Source organism: Zeus faber (genome assembly GCF_960531495.2).
Source record: "Zeus faber genome assembly, chromosome: 20".
Taxonomy (NCBI): Eukaryota; Metazoa; Chordata; class Actinopteri; order Zeiformes; family Zeidae; genus Zeus; species Zeus faber.
The window spans coordinates 12,030,885-12,045,299 of NC_137207.1; the positions used below are offsets into that span (position 1 = coordinate 12,030,885).

Here is a 14,415-nt window from a genome sequence, read left to right on the forward strand (position 1 = left end):
TGTTGCCTCACACAAGATCTCTTTCTTTCCCCCTCCCTCTCTTTCCTGGTCTGCCCACCCCACACTCTGGGTCTCGGTTGCTCACCCCCCCCCCCCCAAACTGTGACGAAACGAAAAAGGTTTGGTGAAACATCTCAGACTTGAGGACCACTCCCTGCGTCCACTTTTATCAGGAAACATTTGCACAACCCTTCACAGTCAAACACACACACACACACACACACACACACACACACACACACACACACACACACACACACACACACACCATCTTTTGATTGTTTTAAAAGGTTGGAAGGAGTCATTGGACAGCCGTCTGCCCTCTGGCGACCATAGCAACGCAACTGTGCTACTGCTCCTCCACCTTCCCCCTGTAACACATTTCGATAACGATGCTACGTTTCTACTCACTGAACCTTATAAAATAACCAGAACTTAATAACTTTATCTTTTTCTTTTTACTCTGCCAGTAACTTAAATCAAGCAGAACCAACAGCTTTTTTTATATATATATATATATATATATATATATATATATATATATATATATATATATATATATATATATGGGTAGATTTGAGGTGTGGTGCTTTCTATTTGTATTTGCAGGCGTCTTTCTCTTTGAACACCAGCCAGTTATGTTTATTCTTCTTCTTTTTTTTTTTTTTTTTTTTCTTCTGCCATTGGCGGCTCTTCATTAACTCCGTAGCCATTTATATATTTAAAAAATGGAAAAAGAAAAAAAAAAAAAGAACTACTACTTTGCATGTTTTAGGACTCAGCCTCCTAGTTTGACCGGAGTCGCTTGTGGAGGTTCAAGTGCTCGCCAAGTCCATTCTTGATGACGCCAAGTCTCTTTGTATCTCGGGTTCTGGTGGTTGTATATCTCTCAGACGATGGACCCTCCTTGGTCGGTGACTCATCCTGTGTACTCAAACAACAGGCCCTGCGCTTCACCTTGAAAATGAATCCTTGTTCCCTTCCCAGTGTTCTAATTTAGAGGAGTGTACATTACAAAGGGAGCGAGGGTGCCATTTTAGACCTTGTATTTGATGTCCACTCACTGTTGTACAGATCTACATTTCATTCCCTTGTTATTTGTATGGTTTCTAAGCTGTGAAATATCTGTAATATAGATGTGTAAATGTTTTTTTGTTTTGTCCGCCCCCCCCCCCCCTCTTTAGTCTACTTGGGTTGCGTCTATAAAAGTGACCCCTGTTGGTTCAGTCCAGCAAACCTAGCTGGCTGTTCCTGGCTTAACGTACGGGTTGCCATGTCTTCAGTTGTTTTCCACCTTAATTTGTGTAGTCGGCCCCTGTGTAGCCACATAGATGAAGTGCAGGATCATTGTGAATTTTATTGCTACCATTCGCTCACACCACCATGAAAAGACGACGGCTTTACAATGTTGACCCGAAAGCCAGTCGCTTTTAAGCAGCCAATTTTAATCTGAGCTGTTAAGAATGTGAAAGAAATGTTTGTTTTTTTCCTGCAAAAGTTGCCGTCAACCTTTGTCCCCCTCTGTGTGGGAGAAGACCGATCCTGCATGGACGTGGCTGATCACGGAGGCAAGAGCACTCGAATTAGCATTTATGCCAACACGTATTTTTGAGAGACATTTTGGGGAGGCTCTATTCACTTCCCCCCCGGGCATCATGCCTCAGTGTTTCACCGAGTAGTTTTAAGGAAGGGGTGTTTATATTTACCACGATGTGTAATGTCTCTCCAGCCGGTCACCTGTGACCCGCTACGGCTGTGACTTGACCGTGCCACGTCGTCGAACATGGGAAGCCCGTTATAATTCAGCCCTGCTACTCTTTTCTCCCACAGGGTTTTATTTTGACCTGTGACCCGTTTGGTCCGCCACTCAACACGTATGTTATCTCGGCTACCAGCTCAGTAAGATCGACTTTCTCATTTGTAATTGCCACTGTATTTGTGTACTTTAAAGCTGTAAATAAATGAAGTACTTGTATTTTTTTTCCTTTTTTTGGGAGCAGGGGGGGGTTATTTATTCACAGCTTTTGACCTCAGCAGTCAACAGGTGCTTGTTTTTATTCCCCTCTTCCCTGTAGAGGGCGCTGTAGAAGCACTTAGTACAACCCTATGCTTCCACAGCCTAAGGTATGGATTTTAAACTGGTTCATAACATCTCGGCGTATTACATACGTGCAGAAAGCATAGCTTGCACGGACTCATTTTGGAGCAGGCAGTCACCAAGAAATTATTATCCACCTCCACAGTACAAACATGGAAGCCACATGAACGAATCTGGAGGTTCTCCAATTTAAATTCCAGAAATATATGCGTTACAATACATGACACAACTTGTTTCACACTTTCTACTTAAATCATGAAATTCAAATGCACAAAATGTGTACTCGCTTTATCCATGCTTATTTAGGTAATGAGCAGACAGAGCTCGTAACGAATGCGCTCTCTCTTTACTGTTTACCGTCCAACAAAACTAATTCATATGCTAACAGTTTAATTGTTATGTCCCAGTTACCTCCACTTAAGAGCTTCACACTCCCAGCTAGTTTATGACAATGGCAGCCTATTCTCTTAGTGGAAAAAGTCTGCTCCACCTCTTGGCTCTCATCTATGTAATAAGACTTGTGCAAAATGCTCTGCAGAATGTGACCCCTGAAGGTTTGGAACAAAGGGGCCCGGGTCTTTATGTAAATGCAAGACAGACAAATGGCTACAACCAGACTAAAACTTGACTCCACTGTAGCTTTTCACCAGAAGCGCTTTTTAGGGCGCAGGTGTGTTTGGGTTGGTTTAAGAGGTGGCGCTTTTAAGTAACTTCAGGTTCAAGTTCAAGAGATTATTTGTCACATACATACACATACGGTCGTACATATATGCAGTGAAATGTCATGACACCCGGTGATTACGCACAAGCTCTATAAGCTCGAAAAATACTCAAATGTGCGTAATCGACACGCGGTGCTCGCAACGGTCGCAAGGTCAGCGGATAGAACGTTGAGCCCGTCAAACATTTTTAGGTTTGCGCCAAACATAATAAGCTGAGATAATATACAGAGAGTTTTATTAAGATAAAGTACAACTTTGCAGACTTTCTAAACCAATTGTTACAGGTGCTGTTACAGGTACAGTCACAGGGCAGGCACAAGGTGGGCACGCTCGTGGCACAAAATCATGCACCGACAACACAAAAGGGGTTTTGAAGATGCAGTTTGAACACAATGTATTTATGAAATACAAGGCAATATAGTGCATAGAGGCCATATTGCGTGGTAATGCCCATAGTTTATACATTTGTTCTCCACACCAAAATGATAACATGAATGATTACAGACCATATTTAAAGCACAAGAATCGCCATAAAAAAAATCATGTTTGAAAATGAACTACATTTAAGGAAATTAAAAGTGACATTTTGGAAGAGACTGTGTCTGTAGCACTGGAGACTGGACCGGGGTTTGCATTTTAAAGGACCCCACCAACTCACACTTGACTGTGCACTGACTTCATTTTGGGCCGAGTCCAAAGCTACAAATAATTTTTTATTTTTTATCTTTATATGAATTTCTAACTCAAAAAGAGGTACACAAAGAGCAATATAATAAAATTTGTTTCGTTGTCTCTAAAACGGATAGAGGTTGGGCCAAGAAGTACACAGGTCTCCCGCAGCTTCTTTGGAAGATCATTGATGAGAGTCTGTAGGGGGGGCGTAGAAATACGTATGATTTTCAAATTTCATTTGAATGCAGAAAGTTGCACTAACCGCTGATCCCAACTTGTCTATTTCCAGTCAAACAGACCACAACCTCATTGGAAGAGGTTTATAAAAAAAATAACAATAATAATAAAAACATTTTAAAAAAAGGGCTAAAACAAATACAACTTTGGATTCACTCTGACTGTCTCAACCCCTCATTGTTCTTGACTCGGTTGGTCTTGACTCCTAACACGACTAAAAGCTCACGTGTGCACTACAAATATTGAAATACACGTCATTAAATACAGCAAACCGTGTGCAAGCAATCTTTTATTGTAGATTTTCAGTCAATCTCACTGTCAATATTTTGCCTCTCACCTTTATTGTTTGCCTCACCTTTGAATTATCTCCATTCTGATTCTTTGGAGGAGGCGATGGACTACAGCTACGTGTGTGTATGTGTGTGCACTTGTGTCTTGGTGTGTAACTCACAGTGTGTGTGTGTGTGTTTGTGTGTGTGTGTGTGTGTGTGTCTCTTTGCATCGTGTTATTCATCCCTCTCCGTAGTTTCTGGGAATAGTCTGTCTTTGAGCCAGGCCTCCTGCTCTCCACTAGTCAGTTTCGAAAACAAGCTGCTTCCCTCACACTCCTACAGTTTTTGGATTTCTTTTATTATTATTATTTATTTTATATTTTCCATTTACAGAGTTGTCTCGGGGCTCGTCCCTTTATCAGTCTCGCCCTCCGCCTGTTTCCTGACTTTCAAGGCAACCACCTTGCGGCTGTCTCCTGCCCCTGGCTCCTCTTCCGTTTCCTGGTCTCCCTCACCTGGCTTTTCGCGGTTCAGTCGCTCCTTCTCGGTGTATTTCGCCACCATCTCCAGCTTGGCCTGGGGCTCCTGCGGTTTCTTTTTGATGCACAGGCAGTTGCCCACGGCGATGATGATGGCCGACAGCACAACTTCACACCCGGCCAGCCCAAACACATACTTGTAATTGTGCGTTTTGTCCAACAGGCGCCCTGGAGGTGATGGGAGCGAGAGATATCAGTAATGGCCGGCGATGATGTGTATAAGGAACGCCCGTTGGTTTACAATGAGTTGACAAATTGACGACAGTAAAATTGAATATGGTGTGGGTGGGGTGGGGCAAAGAGCAGAGAAAATGAAGCTTTCGAGCGCCTGACCTGCACCGGGAGGTCCCACTAGCACAGCTATGGCTTCCATCAACAGCACCAGGCCGATGGCGCTGGAGAACTTCTCCGTCCCCACGATGGCCATGAGGACCTCGAACTGCAGAGCGCCCACCATTCCGTAAGAGATGCCGAAGAAGATGCAGAACACCACCAGCCCGCTGTAGGTGGTTGCCTGTGAGAAGACGGGTGGGTGGGGTTTTCAAAAGATGGCCGCCACACAGGGAGGCTGCAGGGAGAGTGTCTTTTCGGGGATTGTTAGTTTTTTGTTTTTTTTTGTTTTTTTGTTTTTTAATTTCACATTGTGTTGCGTAATCTATGATCTGTTGATGGTTCTTATTATGAAATTGCAAGTGAAAGAGCCCTGGATGTAGACAACTCTCCATTCCAAGAGATACGGGTCTTGTTTAGTTAGTTGTGAACTTACCCCCAAGTATGTTGCAAGATGTATGTATGTACAGTATGTAGTTCATGTTGATTCATTTGAAAACACATGCGCTCCGTTGCTCCGGCCTCACCTGCGACCCTATGATGTCGGTGCAACCGTTGAAGATCATGGCGAAGCTGAACATGTAGACGCATCTCGGCCGTACCCACTTCGTCCCCGCGATCAGGCCGGATGTGGGCCGGGCGAAGATGTCGACGAACCCCAGGATGGTGAGCAGCAGCGCCGACTTCGTGTCCTCGTTGCCCAGCTCCTTGGCGTAGCTCACCACGAACACGGGGGGCACAAACAGCCCCAGCACCATGACGGACGCCGCGATGGTGTAGATGAGGAAGCCTCGGTCCTTGAACACGCTGAAGTCGAGCAGCCTCTTCTTGGCGGCGGGGGGCTTCTTCGGCTCCTCCTCTTCCTTCTTCTCCACGTCTTGGGATTTTGGAGGCGGCAGCAGGGGCCTCATCAGGGCTCCGCAGGCACAGCAGTTGAGCAGCAAGCCCCCCAGGATGAGGAACCCGCCCCTCCAGCCGTACTGGTGCTGGAGGACCTGGCCCAGCGGGGAGAGGCAGCACAGGGCCACGGGGCTGCCGGCGGCGGCCAGGCCGTTGGCCAGCGGCCGCTTCTCGCTGAAGTAGCGGTTCAGCATGATCAGGGAGGGCTGGAAGTTCAGCGCCAGACCCAGTCCTGAGGGCGAGAACCGGAGGAAGGAGAGCACAGGGTGACGTGCGGGACCGGCAACGGAGCGAGAAGGTGTTTCGCCGCGCATTTCTTGATCTGCACGCTCGTTCACGTATTTTCCAACGTACCTGTAATGACTCCGGTGCACAGGTAGATGTGCAGGATGCTGGTGGCGAAGGAAGCCAGAATCATTCCCAGCGAGGCGAACAGCCCTCCCACCATCATGACGGGCCGACAGCCGTACCTGTTCACCAACACGCTGCACAGAGGGCCTGCGCCCACGACACACAAAAGAAAGAAAGAGTCAGCGTCGCGCCGCGTATATTGCGGTGTATTGTTCTCGACAGGTGCTCGACGCCCACCTGTGCCGTAGAGCATGGCGAGCAGTATGGAGGAGATCCAGGCGGTGTCGCTGTAGCCGACGCCATACTCTCGGATCAGCTCCTTGAAGAAGACGCTGACCGCCTTGGGGAAGGCGTAGGAGAAGCCTGTGATGACGAAGCAGCCAACCAGCACCGCCCAGCCCCACCCGCCATCCGGGGCCTTCACCGCGGGCGCACCGTCGTCCACCACAGCCCCTCCCATGATGCCTTACTCGCTGTGCTGTGGAGGTCGGCGGTTTCGGATGCTCTGGGCAGTGCAGACAAGAGGATTCCATTTGGATTCAACGGGTACACACATTTTCCCCACAAATTAATCCCATTAAGAAAGCGGTCGACACAGATAAGACATTCTTAGCGTGAACTTAAAATCCGGGACATAATCACAGTCATTTTAAATAAGAATAAAACGGTGTCCTTGATAGAGGCAGAGTCGTTTCCAGTTCTACCTCCCAGAGAGGAACTCCTATTTTTAAAGCCATTCATCTGAAGGCATTTTTCTCCTGGTGTAGGATATGCGTACGGCTCGGCCGGGCTTCCTGAAAATGTATTTATTGGCCGGGAGGGGGGAAAAGAGGCTTTATTTTGGCATCAAGCTAAACAAGTCAACTCGGGAGCGCCGGCGGCCCCTCGGGTCACGAGACACCCCTACAAACCCATGCCAACGTCAGCACGCGTAAACGTCCAGCGCTCCTTCGCCGCCTTCCGTCGGCGGAATGCACCGCCTGTAACGATGTGTATTTTTGAAAAGCCCAAATTCCCTTAAAATTCCCTTTTGACTTTCAGGCTTTCCGCAGAAGTTTTGTTCCTTGTTCATACTGTCGTCGCTGCATTACTTCCTGGGCGGCAATAACTTTTCCAAACAGGGGACAACCCAGTTACGCCGACACATCAAAAGGGTCCCATGTTATGATAATGGTTTTCATTCCAAATACTACTATCAGTTTTGTTATATATTAGTATACATATCCGTATATTCATTCAAACTCGCAATATTGCAGCTGTGAAAATGTGGTCTAAACTTAAGATGATGCAAGAAGTTTTATTGTTGCCCGAGTCGAAAAAAGAACCGAGCCCGTCCTTTGAACAGTCATATTTTGAACAAATTACCAGGAAATTGCCAAAAGGAAGTTGCCGTTGCAGAACACAGCATTAATCCAGGAAGTCGGGTGTTAATTCAACTCTTGAGTTGCTTCATTGTGAGGAGACTGAAAAGGTGTGCCGCTCTGGTAAACAAAAAAACAAAAAAACAAAAGCAGTTGTGAAAGAAAACGCAATCTTTACTCGGTTTGGTAGGGTTGTGATTTTCAGAGCGTTTTGTCCATGAGTCAATATCAGTATCCCTCTCGGACGCCTTTGTCTCCGGCAGAACCTCCAGCAGTGAGGTCACACGCTCACGTAAAACTCGATTACTTCCGATAACAAGACAATGGCAGTTTGGTGAAATCCCGCCGGCAATCATATCTAGGAAACAAAAAACCCTCCTGTGCTATTATCGAGGTTTCGAAATCTATTACAGTAGAAGCAGTGACTGGTGACAAAGTGGATTTGTGACTTTATCCTCCAGTTGACGCCCGAAATGCTCTCCCTCTGGCACAAAAGGATTCTTGAGGTCCCATGGATTTTTTTCATGGACCATGGGACCTTATAGTGAGCGTCATAACGCAACCGCTACCGCCACACCACCGCCTCTGCACGTGTTCGATAAGTCAAAACTGAAATGATATATATCAGTATCTACTCGAATGAGTACTGTCAAGCAACGACCGGGGATTTATTTTATGCTGTTATTTGAATTGGTGTTCATTTTTACTTGAGTAAGTAAAAAAAAAAAAAAAAGCGTGTGAGATGTGAGGTGAAGTCTATACATATATGCAGTAATATACACATAAGGTATCAAATAAATATATTCATCATTCATTCATTCATTTGTTCAGATAAATAAATTCACCATTCGCCAGTTACACCGATACCAATTTAAACATCTCAATCAGTGAAGAACTGCTGTGGACGACTGACATGTACAATCACAATCTTTTTTCTCATGCTTAGCCCATACTTGCTGCTTTCAAACGCACACTGGAACTTCTAACCAGCGGAATACGGCGCATGCACTGCATAGGCCAAAACGCGGAGGGAGGTTGGTTCCCTCACTACTGCCCCACTCCTCACCTTTCCACGACCCCAGTGTTCCGCGACGCACTATCGGCAGCCTCGACTAAAATTAGAGACCCTTCAGATTCCCCATCCCTCACACACACACACACACACACACACACACACACACGCGCGCGCGGTCCAAACTGCAGGATCACTGTCTCACACAACACTACCCCCGTTGTGTGCGTGCGTGGGTCATGTTTCCCTCCCTTAAGAATGAGACCTGTGTGCGGGGCGCGCACGGCGCTCCTGCGGACGCGACCGGGCGCACGGAGCGCACCGGAGGAGACAGGAGGGAGCCACCCCCCCAAGACGGATGCGAGTCGTTGCGTCACTTTCCTCGGCAAGGGCAGGTTGATGCCCCTGAATGAGTTATAACCCGTGGTAGCGGTGGCGTAGTCTCGGGGTTCCCCCCCGCCAAAAAAAAAACATTTTAAATTAGTTTTCTATGCCATGAGCTCTGGTTAAAAGGTATCCGTCGTGTGGTCACATGGCACCTCTAATTTAAACATTTCCGGGGGGGGAAAAACCAAACAAACCAATAACAATGTAAATTAAAAAATAACCTCACAGCAATCTGGGGAAAAAAAAAAAAGTATTTAAAATTGTTATTTTTGAAATATATACTGTATGTTTATCATTTTTATCTCGGTGTTTTTTTTTTTTTTTTAATTTTAAACGTCAAATATATATTCTTGTTTTTTTCCTGTACCTCGCTGCCTAACGATGATGCTCGACGCAGTGACTGTCGACGGACCAACATGTGACGACTGACATCAGCGGTCACACATCTGATCACCTTTATTACCGCCTGGGTCGCCCTTTGCGACGGAGGGGCGACCATTTGGAAATGAAACACTCTCCCCGGCGACGCTAATGCCAACCTGTGGCTCCAAAGTGAGCCCTCTCACACGCACGTTTGACAACACACACAAGTTAACCACGGCGAGCAGTGATGTGGTGGATGACATTACCTGGTCGGAGTCTCTGCGTACGTGCGGCTCAGACGCGCTCCCAACGCAGCGGTGCGTGCGCGTCGCCTTTTAATCCGGCAGCTGGTCCGCTCCGAGCCGAGGCAGGAAGCTGGATGGGAGGGAGCCCTCTGTCAGTGTCGAGATGACGTCGGAATGACCAGTCTCACACTTGTGACGTCACTCCGCCCCCGGTCCCCTTCCGCCTCCCTCTCCCTCTCGCTCTCTCTCTCTCTCCCTCTCTCTCTCCCTTGCTCTCTCCATCTCTCTCTCTCTCCTTATCTCTCTCTCCCTCTCTCTCTCTCTCTCTCTCTCTCTCTCTCTCTCTCTCTCTCTCTCTCTCTCTCTCTCTCTCTCTCTCTCTCTCTCTCTCTCATCGCCCCCCACGCTCTCTCTCCCCCTCGCTCTCTCTCTCTCTCCCTCTCTCGGTCAAAGTCTCCCTCTCCCTCTCTCTCTCATCGCCCCCCCCACTCTCTCTCTTCCTCTCTCTCTCTCTTCCTCTCTCTCTCGCTCTCCCTCTCCCTCTCCGTCCCTCCCTCCCTCTATTGGTGTTGTTTTTTTGGTTCCTTCGTAATCAAGTATCTGTGACGTGACTTACTGAGAATAAAGGAACCTCAAAAGTCAGTCTCTCCCTCTCTCTCTCTATCTCTCTCTCCCCCTCGCTCTCCCCCTACACACACACACAGACCACACTATAGGGAGAAAATCATAGTATCTTTATTGTAGTCGACATGTAGAAACTGTTAAAAAAAAATTAATTAAATTAAATTAATAAGTCTCTCCCCCCTTCTCTGCCCTCTCTTTAGAATGGTCGATGTGGTGCAGTGGTGCAAGCGGTAGCTCAGACCTTTTACTCGCGCGAGAGCACAAACGCTCCTGACACAATGTGAAAGTGAAAGTACCCGTTGACATTTGTATTTCAAGCGGAAAATAAAGAAACGCTCTAACTCGACTCCGAAAGCTTGTTCCTCGAGGATGTTCAGCGCACTGTGACGCGCAGTCGATTTGATGCTCTGGCAGATGTACGTCGGGTCAGTTGCTTTGGCAGGGCCGGATCGGATCATTTTGGGGCCCCTTTCAACGTGTGACCACGGCCCCACACACAAACACACACACACACTCACACTCACACTCTCTCACACACCAGTGGGGGCCGAAAGGCAAATCGTCGATTTTCACAACTTCCGAGTTACTTTAGGGCGGTTCCCAACCTGTTTTATTTCCGCGGACCCCAGCGCGCAAAATGTTCAAACAACAAAAAAAACCCCAAAAGGAATAGTTGGGTCGCCATCGCGGGACCCCATGGTGGTTGGGCTCCTGTTTCATTTGAACACGGGTGAAACATCGGTCGGTCCGCCCCTTAGGATGAAAGCGTCTGCTAAACGTCAACGTAATGTAATCCAAGTGGCGATCCAAAGGAGTATTTTGTGGAAAAAAGGGATGACATACTTGATACTTTTATCCGGCGCCTCTCCAACAAACAGCCATCCGATGCATTTGCGTTGGTGCGTGTCCTGCCCTCGTAAGCTGCTCTTTCCAGGGTCCACATCCCCACCTCAAGCGAACGGGATGCACATCCTGATTACAAATTTACAAAATCGTGACTCACAACCGCTGCGAAATGTAGCCGGCTCGGCGTCATAACCTTGAGCTGTTCTTCCGAAGATACGCTGTCGATGTGCCAACATTTCTCGCCGCTACTATCGCAGGCGGCCCGGGCTTTATTTGGTGACGGTGTAACCTTTGGGTGATGCGCCGAGGGGGCACGCGCGGGGGGCCACATGAAACCGGAATCACACCCGCCCAAAGGAAAACCGGGGGATGATGTCGCCGGTGCCCCCCCCACCGCGTGTAACTTCATAGCCTCTGTCTTTCTGGGGGGTGACGGGGCGCACGGGGTGTGTAACCGGGGAGCCGTCGGTACAAGCTGACCTCGATCCGGAAAGTAGCACCACCTGTTATCTGGGAGTTGAGGTTGGAGGTTTTTTGAGTGCACACAATCCGTTACGTGGAAGCGAGGAGAGGGATGGAGCGGTAACCGAGGATTTTCCCCCTCCGGCAGATAGTCAAGAAGTAGCCGACAGGGTTGTGATAGGCCCGATTCCAGGTAGGAACAGAGTAGTTCTCATGCAACTGAACAATCTCGTCGGTAGATTTGGGCTACAGGGCGGGGGTGGTCGGTGGGGGTGGGGGGGGGAGCGAGGCGGCTTAGATGGCAACACAATTGGTCGCGATTATTTTTGCCGTGGAGGGTGGATTCGGAAAAGGACGCGAGCAGCAGAGGTTGAAAAGAAGGCCTGAAAGAATGGGTTTCGCTGGTGCCCAGCGGAACGGCTCATAAAACGCTTCATCATGCTCAGCGCTGATGGAGGTGGCACCCAGCACAATATCAGGAAAACCCCGAGAGACCACATAATTGTACCCCGGTGAAAGATGGCGTGTAATTACGTATAGAAACAAGGCCGGTCGGACACGCTACATAAAAAACACCCGACACAATGTCGCGCGCGCGGAGCACAAAAGGTTCTGGGCGGTTGCAAGGAGGGCGATCAAAGAGGACAAAGAAGTCGCTGGAGGAAGTTTCGCGGGACAAGCGCTCCGGTAAACAAACGTGGGCAAGAGTTCATAGAACGCCGGGAAAAAATCGATCAGGCCTATATGGTGGTTTTCGGAAGAATGGGGAGACGGAGGCCGCGAGCGGCAGAGAACAAGGCTGGAATGTGTGTGAAGCGGTTTCGAAGCAGTTCATATCTTGGTCAGTTTTGGGGAGGGAGGGGGAGAAAGACCGAAAATGATGGATGAGACAGTGAGGAAACAAAGTGCGCCGGGAGACGGTCAAACATCTAAACATTTGATGTTAGGAGAGCGGCTTGCTTTGTTTAATAGGGTGTTGGAGGAAGGCGCTGAAGGACTCTTATGGCCTTTAACGTCTGTCATGCATTTATGGGATTCCATTCCCCTGCAGTGTTTACATGCATTTGACATGCATTTACATGCATTTTACATAACCTTTTATGCTTTTCCTTATTATCTGTCATATTTAAAATGTTACAATGCCGGATGTCCATCTAAGGCGTGGCCAGAGTGTCAAATAATCAGGTAGACTAATGACAAAGTAATCGCTGTGAACAAAACGCTCCGGTTTCCAACCGCCCTGAAGGCTCGGTTTCCAACAGTGTTTTCTACTCTCAGCATGAGCCGACGTCAGCGCATCAGGGATTTCTGCATCTGGTCATCTGCTCCATCCGTTTCTCCAAACAAAACCAATAAAAATTGTGTGTTTTATTGTCGATGTATTTATTTTAATTCTATTTTATTTTATTTTATTTTCCGACGTGTGGAAAGTGCCGGTGCCGGTGCGTCGCGCTGCAGTGTCCGCGGCTCTCCACAAAGCCCGGAGCACGGCAACGAAAGTCAGAGCAAACATTTAAAAGAGGCCTCGTGCATCTAATATGAGTGAAGATTCAGCAACTGGATTGCAAATTTGTTCAGAAGCAGATTTCGGTGGACTGATGAGGTGAAACCAGTGAATGTTGCGGAGTAAATACAACAAAACCCCGAAAGCCGTGCTCAAAGGCCTTTGGCTCACAGGACTAGGGGTCTCGGGAGGGTGGCTCCTCCCACAGAAACAGCCCGTTTTCAGACACGGTGCGTTGGACGCATGTTGCAATGGATCGGATGCATAATCTGAGTGGTATATTCAGCAAAAAAATAAAACATGTTTCGAGGGGACCTCAGAGACCTATATTAACTAAAGGAGCATAATAGGTGCCCTTGAAAACGCCACAGCCAGCTCCGCCCAGTAGACTGCTCTGGACGAGGGAGAAAGGGCTCTTGCACGATGCCGAGGATACCTTAACCACAGGGGTCGGCACCGCGTATTGTGAAGGACGTTTTTGTCAAATGCCAATTTTTACCACAGACTCAGAAAAAACACAAAGTGGTCAACGGGACACACACACACACACACACACACACACACACACACACACACACACTCCTCCCTCATCTAACTGCTAAACGAAGGTACTGGAGGATACACACGCACATGCACACACACACGCATAATATACACACTTGCTGACAGGTGAGATCGATGTTATTGCCTTTCTTTGTTTGTTTTGCAATTCATCCCATTTTGACGGGCCACCGGAGCCAAGCTGCAAGAAAATGTTTTGCTTGATGGATTATAATAATATTATTTTCGTGGATGACCATTTTGCCTGTACTGGGAATGAAGCATAGTCCACGGAGGTATGCGAATACAATGGAATGCATATATAAAAGATTTTCTGAGCGTTTTTTTTTTTTTTTTTTGCCCGATCAAAAATAATTTCGCCAGGTTGACAACCGAGCCCAGTCGCCATTGCAGTCACAGAGGATCACATCTCCTGGTCCCGCTGACCAAGGCGTCGCCCCCATGTGTTTGCCAGTCACTTGATTGTGCCATATTTTGTGGGGAATGAACAAATCCCATGTTTAAAGCGATGGCGCTTCCGCCTTTTCTAAAGAGAATTGATTCGTTGCAAGAGGGGTGATCAAAGAGGCCAAAAAGAATCGCCGGAGGAAGTGTTGTGGGACAATTGATACCGAGAGGCAAGAGTTCATGGAAGTCAGGAAAATGTATCAGGTCTACGATGGCGGTTTTGAAGAATTAAAAAAATATATATATTTTACATTTTTATTTTTAATGGTTATTTCTTGTGTTTCCTGTCTATTACTGCTTGAATGTCTGAACCAAAATCAATCCATCAATCCATCCATCAATCAATCAATCGAAACATTCCCTAAGTGGCCGGTAGGGGGCAGCGACACGCGCCCGGGCTGCCGGAAACCGGAAGTCGGAGTATTTTGCGACAGACGCTTGTTTCCATGGACACAGGTTCGTTTATGCCCGACGTGATGGAC

The 14,415-nt window shown here is 47.6% G+C and overlaps 1 protein-coding gene across 1 annotated transcript; it reads right to left on the reverse strand.

Annotated features, from left to right (window-relative positions):
• Positions 1 to 3,044: 3,044 nt before the first annotated feature.
• slc16a3b (solute carrier family 16 member 3b) lies at positions 3,045 to 11,037 on the reverse strand. The gene is made up of 8 exons (XM_080021753.1): positions 10,957 to 11,037; positions 9,511 to 9,619; positions 6,359 to 6,626; positions 6,125 to 6,268; positions 5,398 to 6,002; positions 4,874 to 5,054; positions 4,517 to 4,708; positions 3,045 to 3,687 (listed from the first exon to the last, which is right to left on the reverse strand). Exons 3-8 carry the CDS (start codon positions 6,579 to 6,581, stop codon positions 3,674 to 3,676), a joined length of 1,359 nt encoding a protein of 452 aa, XP_079877879.1. The 5' UTR covers positions 6,582 to 6,626; positions 9,511 to 9,619; positions 10,957 to 11,037; the 3' UTR covers positions 3,045 to 3,673.
• Positions 11,038 to 14,415: the final 3,378 nt, after the last annotated feature.